At 45.0% G+C, this 12329-nt stretch overlaps 1 protein-coding gene across 20 annotated transcripts in view; it reads left to right on the top strand.

The window, feature by feature from the left end:
- Nucleotides 1-11204, top strand: part of IGFN1 (immunoglobulin-like and fibronectin type III domain containing 1) — a 48363-nt gene extending 37159 nt beyond the window's left edge. For 19 of the 20 annotated variants that reach the window (XM_021377053.1, XM_021377064.1, XM_021377065.1 and 16 more), the window contains 13 exons: nt 1-790; nt 1534-1658; nt 2539-2680; nt 3244-3540; nt 4123-4422; nt 4837-5010; nt 5426-5554; nt 5962-6264; nt 6756-6844; nt 7670-7865; nt 8210-8509; nt 9005-9331; nt 10102-11204. In XM_021377053.1, the coding sequence (XP_021232728.1) occupies nt 1-790; nt 1534-1658; nt 2539-2680; nt 3244-3540; nt 4123-4422; nt 4837-5010; nt 5426-5554; nt 5962-6264; nt 6756-6844; nt 7670-7865; nt 8210-8509; nt 9005-9331; nt 10102-10115 (3186 nt within the window). In that variant the 3' untranslated portion in view covers nt 10116-11204. Of the gene's footprint in view, nt 791-1533; nt 1659-2538; nt 2681-3243; nt 3541-4122; nt 4423-4836; nt 5011-5425; nt 5555-5961; nt 6265-6755; nt 6845-7168; nt 7639-7669; nt 7866-8209; nt 8510-9004; nt 9332-10101 lie in introns of those variants that run through there. The other variant, XM_021377066.1, reaches the window with a different exon arrangement.

The following is a 12329-nucleotide window of genomic DNA, read 5'->3' as shown; positions in this document are numbered from 1 at the left end:
GGTGTTGGTGGTGCAGGGTTAGCTGGTGCAGGAGGAGTTGGGTCTCCATATGGAAAAGATGGTCTCTCAGCTGGGGCTGCGTCAGGAGCAGCTCATTTTCCTTCAGGAGGTGAAGAAGTGACGGGTTCTCACCATGGTCGGGATGCTATGGTGGGCAGAGCTCAAGGATATGTAGGTGGAGTAGGAGGAGCTGGCTTATCCTCAGAAGGTGGGGGTCTTAGTGGCTCTGGCTTACAAGGTGCTGGTTCTGCATATGGGTCAGCTGGATCCAGGACTGGTGAAATTGGTGCTGGCAGGCTGGGAGGTGATGGGAGGGAGTTGCACTCATTCCATGGTAAAGAAGGTGTGGTAGGTGCTGCTGGAATGGGTGGTGAATATGGGCTGGATTCACGTGCTGGCAAATCTGCATATGGTGAAGCTGGGAAGGGGACTGCCAGTGATTCCAGAGGATCGGAACACAAAGGTTCATCCCATGACAAAGATTCGCTTTCAGGTCGAGGTGATGCCAGGGCTGAAGACAGAGATTTAGAACAGTTAGGCTCCCTTTATGGCAAGGATTCTGCCTTTGGAGACGCAGGAGGCAAACTCCATGATAGATTGTTTGGTGGGTGGAAGCCAGGTCTTCTCGGTCGAAGTTCACAGGGTTCTGTTCAGATGTCAGCCCTTTATGGTGGTCCTTCAATAAACCAGAGAAAACAGGTACCTAGCCTTGATATTACAGCAAGTGATTTCTTGAAGAATAGAGAAAGTACCGAAAAGAGAAGACATTATCGCCTGGATGATCCGAAAGGTACATGCTTAATTCTGTATGACTGATCTTTGCATTTTGATACTAACAAGGGCAAGCTCTGGATTCTCCATTTAGGGCGATGCAGCCCTGTATATTTGTAGAGACTGGGGGACATGAGGCTAGAGAACACTCAGGAAGGAAGAATAGTGTGTATGCAGCCATTTGAATATTAACAATGGCTGCACTAGTAAGATGGCAGTGTCAAAAACTTGTATGTGTGATGGAGGGAGTGTACTTGCCTGGTGGAACTGCTGACCAAGTTAGAATGTAACAAGGCAATCACAGCAAATGCAAATAAGGAAGTGAGATCAGCAAAACTGGGAGTCAGCAGGAAAAGGGTAAATAGAATTGGGCAGTTCATTAGAGAGGAGATGGGGGTGTTAACAAAGATGAACTGGGGAAGGGAGAGAGGAACAGAGAGAGGAGAAGACAGCATGACTGGGGTTGTTGTGGGGGGTCTGTCTGGGCAGCCCTGTAGCTGGTTGATGCAGAGGAGAAGCACCCAAAAATATATTGTACATACAAGGACATGCAAGGACTATGTTGTATGCAGGCCAGCCAGAATGTCCTTCAATGCAGCTGGCCAGCAGCATCATTAAAAAAAAAAACACCACTACATGTGTTATGACTGCAGTAGATGTATTTTTTCTCCTCACATGTATGTTTTCTTCTGTGCACGTTACTCTCTGTCAGTGCAAGACAGACTTAGCATCTTCTGAATGTTTTCTTTTCTGAACATTCAGCACCACGCTCTCGTGTCAACAAACAGTTAATTGATGTCAGAGTCCTGAAAGGGGAACCAACTGAGCTGTCTTGTGCTGTCAATAGACATGACTTAACAGGAACCTGGTTTAAGGATGGGTTAAAGGTAAGTGTCCTCTAGCCACTGTTTTCTTCAGTTAGTAATGCCCTGTAACTCTCTGACTCTACTTCTCATTGAGTATCATGACAAGATGTCCCTCCCTCTGCCAGTCATACTGTGATCTGAGTATGGTCCTAGCAGGCTTCAGCAGGAGTTTGTTTAAACTAAAGATCCTGTTAGAAACTCACCAAGACTTCCTTCACCTTCCTACTGCAAGACACTTCTATTCTTGCTGACCATAGGAGGCTTTGGGTTTTCTTTTGTGTTTTCCATTAGAGGGTTGGAACTAGATGACCTTTACGGTCCCTTCCATCTTAAGCCAATCTCTGATTCTCTCACACAGGTGGAGATGAAATGGGTCTTTTCCTTGTGCTGCAATCCTTTTTCTTTTCCTTGGTGTGTGAGACAAATACACAGAAAACAAGGGAAAATCTTCAAATGATCCTCAGGCAGGCATAACACCAAAAGTACTCATTCAAATTAGTACTTAGAATCAAGCATAGGCATCACTTTCTATATCCCAAAAGAACATAAAACACTAGGTCAGATTGTGGGATCCATACGATGCTGTAAGAAGTTCCAAGGTGTCATCCTTGAGCCTGGACCAAAATTTTAGCAGTAAGACTATAAAAAGAGGCTTTGGTGACAGTAGTATTTTAGGGTCAGAGGTAAAATTAATACTCCTATTTATGTGAATGGACTTTGATTCAGGCCTTTGGTGGTGAATTAGTTACCAGATATGTAATCCCAGTATATTATTGTAATTTAACGTGTATGACATTCATAGAAGTTTTCCAATTACATTTCAAATTTTTGCCTGTCCAGTTGAAGTTTGAATTGCCTTTTTAATTTTTTTAAGAGTAAGTATTTGGGCTTTACCTTGTAGTTAACAAGCATGGATGGAGTCTCTTTGGAAAAGGAAGGTCTAGTCCACAAACTCATTATTAGCAAAGTGGATGATATTCATGCTGGGAAGTACAGGTTTGAAGCTGGAGATATAAAAACTGAAGCTTCAATTTTTGTTGAAGGTGAGTCTGTTCAAACTACCCATGATCTCAATGCAGAGTGCTGGGCCTTGCAGTGCTTGAAATGTAATACATTCCCTCAGGACCTATGGTTGCTTATTGGGATTTTATTGTAATTACTGTCTGAATGGGAGATGTTCTTGTTACAAGCTGATACATAAAAAATTTAACTATGGAGCCTTTGTGAAAAGCTTCTAACTACTAATGTAAAGATTTTGTGGGTGCACATATCACTTCATTAAACCAGCTTCTTCATTCTTGTGTAGTGTGCTGCCTATGAAAATTTGCTCCTGTGGAAAGGACAGTATGATACCATAAATGCTTCTTGAAAATTATCCTGTAGCAAAGTACATGTGTGTGTGGAGTGTACAAATAAAGGTGAAGACACATATTTTTGCACTTCTACATGATTCAGTTTGGATAAGCCCCCAGAGAACCAAACTGAGTTATTTGGAATGTATTTTGGAATATATAGCAACAATGAATGCAGAGGAGTCCTTCCCTCCAAGGTTAGCCCTAATCCTCTTTGAACTGCAGTTTTTAATGACCTTGTATTGTCTTCTTAGATCCTCCACAGGTTGACGGGGTTCTCCTAAAAAACTTAATGAGTGTTCCTACTGTGGCCAAGGCTGGGGAAAAAGTCACGATCAAGATCCCTTTTGAGGGCCGGCCTCCAGTCAGAGCAACATGGCTGAAGGACAAAATAGAACTGGGAGATGACTCAAGGATTCGTGTTGATAAAACAGACACCTTTACCATGCTGTCCATCCCTAATGCTGAGAGAAAGGACTGTGGGGATTACAAAGTCAGGCTGAAGAATGACAGTGGACTCCTGGATATTGACCTCAAGGTTGAGGTAGTAGGTAAGATCCCCATAACATCCACAGTGTCTTTCATCATGAGGCTGAGGAAGCAGTCAGTAGTACTGGTCACAATCTTCTTTAGGACTGCCATCTATTCCAGGATGAACAAGGCTATGTTTCCAGTAAATCAAGATGCAAACAATGGTTGTTGACATGTTACTTGCCCTTCACTACAAGATGACACATATCTAGTTTCATTTTGGACAGCCTCATTTACTGAGTCTTGAATGTTGAGAGATTGTGGAAGATAGGGCTACGCACAAGAGGCAATTCTACAGACATAACATCAAGGTCAAATTCAATCCTATTATAAATGCCTGTACTCCTGTGCAGTGCTTATGAGAACAATCAGTCCTTGGAGCAAGGGCCTGGCTTCCTCCCCTCTTTATCAAAATTAGGAGAGGAGGTATTTGAAGAGACAGTTAAGTGCCTGGCCCTCAGTCTGCAACTAGGCATAGGTACCATCATAGAATCATAGAATCAGAATTGAGTCTCCCAGCTTATGAGCAAGAGAGACTGTCTGCTCCCAGCCTAGGGATGCATCTGGATCTGGAACTAAGCTGCTTGTGTTTGTCTTTTCAGACAAGCCACAGCCACCTGCAGGACCCTTGAAAATTGTAGGAAGCTCTGCAGATGATGTCACCATTCAGTGGAATCCTCCAAAGGATGATGGGGGCAAACCAGTACAAAACTATATTATTGAGAAACAGCAGGTAGGCAAGAGCGACTGGGTGGCTCTGGGAGAAACCCCCAGGAGCTGTACTACTTTCACTACCAGCAAAGTGGAAGAAGACATGAGCTACTACTTCAGAGTGAGAGCTGTGAACGCAGAGGGAGCCAGCGATGCACTGGAATCAAATGAGGTGGTGACTATCAGTAAAGGTGAGGAATAACTTTTTGTGATGGTGTCCTACAACGCTATGGGAAATTCATTGTCAAAGTTTAACATCAAGAAAACTCATTGCATTTTGGATGTTGCTACAGAGCTAAACCTGAATCATGGTTGTGAAGTCTTCACGCAAATCTGTGCTTGCCAGTCGTAGCCTGGGCTGCATAAAAAAGAGTGTGGTCAGTAGGTCAAGGGCCAGCTCTGGGGCTCACAACATTGGAGAGATGTGGGCCTCTTAGAGCAGGTCCAAAGCAGGGTCATGAAAATGATCAGAGTGGTCTCAATCAAATTTTCAAAGCACGTCCATATAAATACATTGGAGAAACTTGGAAGAAATGATCTAGCTGACATATGTCCTTATCTTTCAATAGAAGTATTCTAATAATGAAACATCAATGTCTTTCTAGCTTCACCTGGCGCCCCAGATCCTCCCGAGATCATCGGGGTCAGCAAAGACGCCATCACAATATCCTGGAAAACACCTCGGAAATCTGGCAGCTCCCGAATTATGGGATACATCGTTCAAAAACGCAAGAAGGGTACCATGACCTGGCTGCCAGTCAACAGTGCGCCCATAGCAGGTGGGTAGCCTACTGAAACCCTGCAAGGAGTTTGAAAGGCTTGAACAAAGGCTGAGAGCTCATCTGTGTTGAGTTCAGAAAGTAACATGCTATTGTATCCATCAGGTGCAGGCTAGGACCTCTTTTCTGATATAGAAGAGTTTAGGATTATCCTATGAGGAAAAGCAATGTTTATCCTTTCTGTAGCTTAATAGCTCTCAAAGGCTATTTTCTTTGAAAGAGAATACGATGAACACACCTCAGAAGTATGCATACACTAGGACAGGAAAAGGCAAAGGATCTTGGAACAGCATTTGTACTTTAATCCAGAGAATTCAGTCTACAGTTGTGCATGGAGTAAAGTACAACGTTCTCTCACCATTTCGTGCTCGGGGAACTGCTCACTCAAGCCAGTGCGCTCGTTTTCTTTCTGCAGACAAGAAGCTGAAAGTAACCAATCTCAAGAAAGGTCTCCAGTATGAATTCCGTGTGGCAGCTGTCAATGCTTCTGGCATGGGAGATGTCAGTGCTCCGTCACAAGCTGTCTTTGCTCGGGATTCCACAAGTAAGCAAACTGCCACCATCCTTCTGTCTTGGGAGTACCTAAAGCTGAATGGGGGTGTTACTGAGGAAGACAAAGAACAAATAACTGGGGAATGTTTCATGGCTGAGCATGTGCTGTCTGCATGAGGAAGGAATGGAAGGGTTTCCTGTGTGATGTTTAAGTCAAGATACGGCAGATGCCCTGTGCAGAAGTTGTGCGGTGTGGGGAGGGAGTCAGGATGGGTTGCAGACCATTTCAGGAGTGTTGCAGGCACGTGGATCTGCCTTTGAAGAACAGAGACAAAACGGTGGCAAGATAGCAGAGTGGATATCCAATGCACTGCAAGAATGTTGGGGAACTCAGGAAGTGACTGAAAAGAGGGTGCAGGGATGCTAGAAAAATAGTCTGAATAAAATTTCCCTTTTCAGAACCTCCAGGTCAAGTGAGGGACCTGAAAGTGACCGTCAGTGACAGCACTAGTGTCATCTTGACGTGGAATAGACCTGAAGTAAAAGAGGGAAGTGATGTGAAAGGCTACGATGTGGAGATGCGGTCTTCTAACAACCTCAGCTGGACCAAATGCAACATTTTTCCTATAGAGGCAACCACTTACAAAGTTAAAGGCCTGCAAACCAAGGAGACGTACTTCCTACGTGTGAGAGCACTCAATGACTGTGGCCCAGGAGAAGCCACAGAGCTTGAAGCTTGCATTGAAGCTGTTCCCCCTGTTGGTAAGTCTATCACGTGTCAGCTGTGCTCTGCTTGTATTACTACTCCTCAAGATCCCTTAAAACACAGAGTTCTTGAGAACATTGAAAAATGCTCTTAGTCCAGCTTCCCCTCTCATAAGTGTCCATTGCAATTTCTTTCTGCATTAATGTCATTTTACACAAAGGATCATCCATGTAATGGGGTGAAGCGTGTCATAGATTTTTCCATGACTGAGACGTCACGTGTATGCAAACACTGTAGTGAACACAGCTTGACATCCTCTCCTCTCATTTAGCTAGAGTACTAAATAAAAAATAATAAAACATGAGAGGTGCAGTGGTTAGCAAAGAACTCTGGTAGTGAATCAAGGAGCTATTTTCCTGCTGTCCCACTGACTTTATCAAGAGCCTGCAGGCGAGCTGTTGGAAAGGCTAGCACATGCATGTGAGTTCGTCAGCCAATGGTTATATCATAACATAAAACTGTTTACAGTAATCACTGTCTTTTCCAGTTTCTCCCAGGCTCATAATAGACAAGAGAGTGAAAAATTTCCTGGTTATAAAAGCAGGAAATGCCATTCGAGTGGATATTCCTTTCGAGGTAAGTTTTCAGATTTGATTGAGAAATCCCTTTTTATTTTTTTTAATGTGTACAAGACACTGGGCAAATCCTTTAATCTGCCTGTGCTGTGTATACTTTCTGCATGAGGAAAACAAGAAAAAGAATTCAGCTGTCGCTCTTGACATTCGTGGTTTATGAGACTTAAAGTCATTCAGTAACCCCAGCAAATAAAATGCTTGGAATGCTCTCCATCCAGCCACCTCCGTGTTATCACCATCTGGTACTGATCTCCATCTCCCTCAGAAAGCCTTAGGGTAACCTTTCTAGCAACATTCTCTTGACTGTGTTTGTCTTACTGCACAGCAGGACATAAGCTGTCACTTACAGAAATCTGGTGTGCTTTGACATCAGCTTGGAACAACACAGGTCAAGTGTGGGATGTCAGGAGGAGAGTGTCGAAGGTAAAGCGTGCATCCTGCTGACCTCGCTCCAACTCAGCTGGAATGTGGAGACCAAAGATGGAGAAATAGAAATATACGCTTCTAGGATGTGGGGTTTTTTTTTATTTCAGCAATTAGCAGATATTTTTTAAAGTAGAGGATGTTCACTCCTGATGTCATCTGTTGTTTTTGATCTCGCATGCCTTGTTTGCCAATAGCTGTACCTGAGCACCTTAGTACAAAGTTACAAACAAACTCTTGAGCAGCTCTGTATCCAGGGCTCTTAGATCCAGTCTGATATTTCAGTATATTACTTAGCTGTGTCATGTAGATGAGCGTTTTGAACAAGATAAGGAAGCTATAGATGTAAAGACATAATTTGGAAGCTAAGTACATGCACTGTAACTAGAGTTACTCTTCACAGGCACCTCCAGATTCCGTGCTGACCTGGTTAAAGGATGGGGTTCCTCTTCCAAGCCATGCTAAAATAAGGACCCAGGATGGTACCTCCCAGCTGCTGATTAAAGCAGCCGAGTTCACTGACAGTGGCATCTATACCATTGAGCTCATGAGTGAGACAGGGAAAAGAGAAGCATTCAGCTTCCAAGTTCAAGTTACAGGTAACTCTCTACCGCATGCATTTCTCTATATGTATGTGCCTGTGTGTGCTTAACAGATTTACAGGTGAATATGTAGTAGGCAGTGAACTGAATTCAGCCCTCATCTCTTACCTCTATCCACAAGAAGGGAAGGAGTCCCAGAAGTTCAGTCTAAAGCAGCAGGAGCTCAGTTAGTAGCGAATGAGCTTGTGCATCTGGAGGAGGAATCAAATCTTGTCCTTTCTGATGATCAAGAAGTCTGCAAAAAGCTCAAACATGAAATATCTGATGGACTTGAAGTTTTTGGGGTCCTATACCGTGCCACTTTCCCCGCATCTTCAACATAATTTGCTTTCATCTGACAGATATCCCTCAACCACCTGGACCTATCGAACTGAAAGAGAACGTGCCAAATATAGTGACAGTCACCTGGGAGCCATCAAGATCTGAGAAATGGGAAAGTGATCTCTTCTACACAGTCCTGAAACGCGAATCACGGAAAGGCTTGTGGCACGTGGTGGGTGACCTGATCTACACCAACAAATTCACGTACACCAAAGTGATCCCGGGCCGGGACTACTACTTCAGGGTCGTGGCAAAAAATCACTTGGGATCCAGTCGTCCATCTGACACCGTGCAGCCTTGGAGAATTCGGAAACCAAAGGGTAAAACTGCTTTGACAAGTAGCTATGTGTGTAATGGTGCTGTTGTGCTTTGCTCCTTGCTTCTAACACACTGTGTTGAAATAGGTCGCTCTTTCTATAAACAATTAGTTGCCCAAAATGAGAGTGCATAGAAATACTCGAAGAAATTCCAGTCTGGTAGGGAAGGATTATCATTGCTACATGGCCGTTGTTGCAAACCTTTATTTCCAGCCATTATGTCATGTAATTTGTCATAGAACTAATTCCCAGGAAAATCCAAGGCTTAATTTTTGCAGAAACTTAATGTTTCTGGCTACAAATTACATTCTGGCCAATTAGAGAAGAAACAGCAATTACAACCCACAGGTGTGCAGTGTCTCAGGCTGTTTGTGCTGCAGAATGCCAGATGCTAAGGGTCATGGTTTTAAACTTTGCTCTGACTTCCATCCCCATGAAGCTGTCTCTGAGTTTGTGTGTGTAATGTGGTATGTTGCTTTTCTTTTCTTCTTTCACCAGCTGACGTTCAGGTCAGGCCGCAGAGATACAAGGGGGTCAATCACAACCAGCCCCCGCGATTCCTCGTCCCGTTGAAGCCCCACGTGGTGACCACTGGCAGCGAGTGCCGCATGAGCTGTGCGGTTGGAGGCCATCCACCTCCAAAAGTCACCTGGTATAAAGATGGGAGAGACCTCTCCAATAACCCTGCCTATTTTGGCACAAACGACTTCGGGGTCTGCTCCCTGGTGATCCTTGGTGTTTCGAAGGCTGATGAAGGAGACTATACGGCTGAAGCCACCAATGAATTGGGCCGTGCTTTCAGCAGAGCCTCCCTCACTATTAAGGGTAACGGTCTTTAAATATTCCTTTCTTGCATCGTGTGGTGTCAAGATTAATGTTATTGTGTCAAGATGCCTTAAAAATAGCAGTCATACAGCTTTATTTGTTGAGAGGAGCAGTATCCGGTGATGCAAAATGCATCTGGACTGCTTTATTGAGCTTTTAATTAACCTACTACGTGGTCAAAGGGAAACAGAAATGAAAAGGCAGATGTGAAAAAAATACTTGATTTCCACACGAGCCCAGCAGTTTGGGTTGACGCTGAGCAAATCTTTTAGAAAGAAATATCCCATCTTCATTTAATAAGGTCACGTCTATGTTAGATTTCTCTACAGTGAAGGAGATGCAGGATAGAAGACTTGGGCAGTAGGGAGGTTAGGTGAAGCAGTGAGGGATGAGCTGGGGTTGGTTGGCCAAGGGCAATGAGAAGGGAAGAGCGATAGTCTAAGCTGGCCAGAGTCAGTGAGGGTCCTGATGTGAGTGCAGAATCAGCACTGTTGGCTGAGGAGGGACAAATGGTGAATGCACTTCCAGATAGATACCATTAGCAGTTCCCTCAGTTCGTTATGAAATATCCTTTAAGTTGAGACAGTTTTCTTTTTTTATGTACGTTAGGATGCTTCGATGGGATTATATGAATGGAGAAATGGGTCAAATAAATGTAGTCCTTGTTCAGATGCTGATCCTTTTGACCCTGCAACATTTGAGGGTGTCCTTCCAGCATGCCTGTCAGAGCATCTCCCCTGCTCAGTTACTTCTCTTTCTCTTATTTTCAGACTCCTGCCTGTAACAGGACCTGCCTACACTCCTGTGTGAATAAGGTTTTCTCTGGGAGCTGGCCCTGCACAAAGGCTACGTGTCTATTTTCAGATGTGCCGTAGAGTCTGAGTGCTTTATTTTTCAGATCCAGTAGTTGCATTTTGAACAGGATGCTGCATTGTAGTCAAAACAGTGGGGGAAAAGCTTTAAGAGAATTGTATGATCATGACTTCCCTCTACGACCTTTAAAATACAAATGAGAAGCTTCTGAAACACAGAAGATGAGAGGAGAAATAAGTGGCCAAAATGAGACTTTGCACGGAGAACACAGGTGTGAGACCGTCCTGCCACACCTCTCACTGCTCACGCTGCCACGAGGATGTTTCTCAACACCAGATCTCTTGAAGCTGGCCTGTTATCCTGGGGGGTTTTCTAATCTGCAGGACTCATTTTGGATTCCACCTGACTATCAGCAGATGTCCTCACTGCGGTAGAAGCATCCATTCCGCTACCAGTAGCAGCTCCATCATTTCCCTTTACTTCTAAGTTGAAAGCAGTGTGTCTGCTAGCTTTATCTGTGTAAGGAGTTCTCAGACAAGGCTAACGTGGGGCAGTGCTGCTGTGAAAAGGGGGTGGATGAGAACGAATGGAAATCTGGAACCAGCTGTGTTTGTGATCAGTGTTGCTGTAGCAGTCCTAAACTGCCACGTTAGTATCACCTTTGAAGCGTAGCTGTCCCTACCTCATGGCATCCCTAGAGTATTATTATGGCTTAATGCTAAAAGAGGTTAAAAATCATTCATGTTTGAGCAGAAGTACAAAGGACAAGCAGAGATCCTCTGCTGTGGCTGGAGGATTCCATCACTGAATGGAGAATGAGCCTGGAAAGCAAAAACATCACGGTGAGTGCACCGTGCCTTGGAGCCTTGGCACCACGACAGTTTTCATGACAGCATCTCAGAGGACAGGGGAGTCAAGGACCTAAAGCTGCTGGACCCTCAGACAGCCAGTCAAACATTTATATGGGGCTGAAATGTTTGTTGGTTATATTGTGTACAATACTGTACAGACATAGGAGCAGCAGGTTATTAAATTAAACCATTGTTCAGTACAGTTCAAATGGTTGGTGTCAAATGTGTTTAATTTTGAGAAAGAGGCCCAGCCAGCTCTGAATGCAAATCCAGCTCCGTTAGAACAGCATTCTCACATGCAATGCCCATATAATTCCACCCCTCATCATCTACTCATGACACATGATCTCCCACCTCCTCTCTTGAAGCTATTGATCCCAGCTACTGCTGAGAATATTTCTGTTGCACGCTCCTGGAGATGCACTTGCTGTTGTTTGATGACTCTGAGCGTGCTAACAGGAGAGCTGCTTTCTTGCAAAGCTGAGTGATAAACGCCAGCAAGGTCTCAGCAGCTTTGGATTTACTTACACTGACGGGATACTGCAGGACTGTAGCAAATGTGTGGCATTACGTTTGCTATTCTTGGCTGGCACCTGCAGCAATCACGCAGTTGCTGGCATAGCAGAGAGGAGTCGTGTTGCTCAGGCCGTGCTGCTGAAGCCCTCTTGCATTCCTCGTGCTGCTCGTTTGCTGTTGGCTCAATGCAAGGATCTCATGCTGTGGTCCCTGTGGGCTGGCAAACCGCTCCTGGCACCTGGACGGGGCTGAACACGCGCTGCTGTTTGGTGGCATCTGGAGAAATTACTGTAACCTGTTCTGCAGCCCTTCTGCTATTGCTCTTTGCAACAGGTATTTGACTTTGGGAGATGGGAGCTGGGGAGCTGAGCGAAGTCTGACCACTCTTCCTGCCTGGAAGTGCTTGTTACGGTCAGAGTATTGCACAGGGACCGCAGTCTATGGGAGACAGAGCTTCGTGTGGCACTGCTGTATGTGGCACAAGATCCCGGTAGGGCAGAAAGCAAAGTCCTCGTGTAGGTCTGGAGCCACAGCTGCCATCTTCTGAACCCATCCCCTGAGCTGGGGTGGCAGGGAGCAGCAGCCATTGCAGTGGCCTCTGCCATGCACAGCCGGTCCCATCCCTCCACCTCCAGGGAGAGGAGCTGTAGGACTGCAGAGCCCTCCAGGGCTGCTGAGCAGAGCGTTTTCCAGCTCCGAGGGCCCGCAATCCTGACTTCTTCAGAGTCATGGGACATTGCAGAGCCCTGCTGTCCTGCGTGAGGATAAGAGCTTCCCCTGGCACGTCTTAGCACTCGTTAAAAGGCTGAACACCTCCT

Source organism: Numida meleagris, chromosome 25 (genome assembly GCF_002078875.1).
Source record: "Numida meleagris isolate 19003 breed g44 Domestic line chromosome 25, NumMel1.0, whole genome shotgun sequence".
NCBI lineage: Eukaryota > Metazoa > Chordata > Aves > Galliformes > Numididae > Numida > Numida meleagris.
The sequence above is the reverse complement of the archived record's forward strand: the minus strand, read 5'-3'. Positions and strand labels throughout refer to the sequence as shown.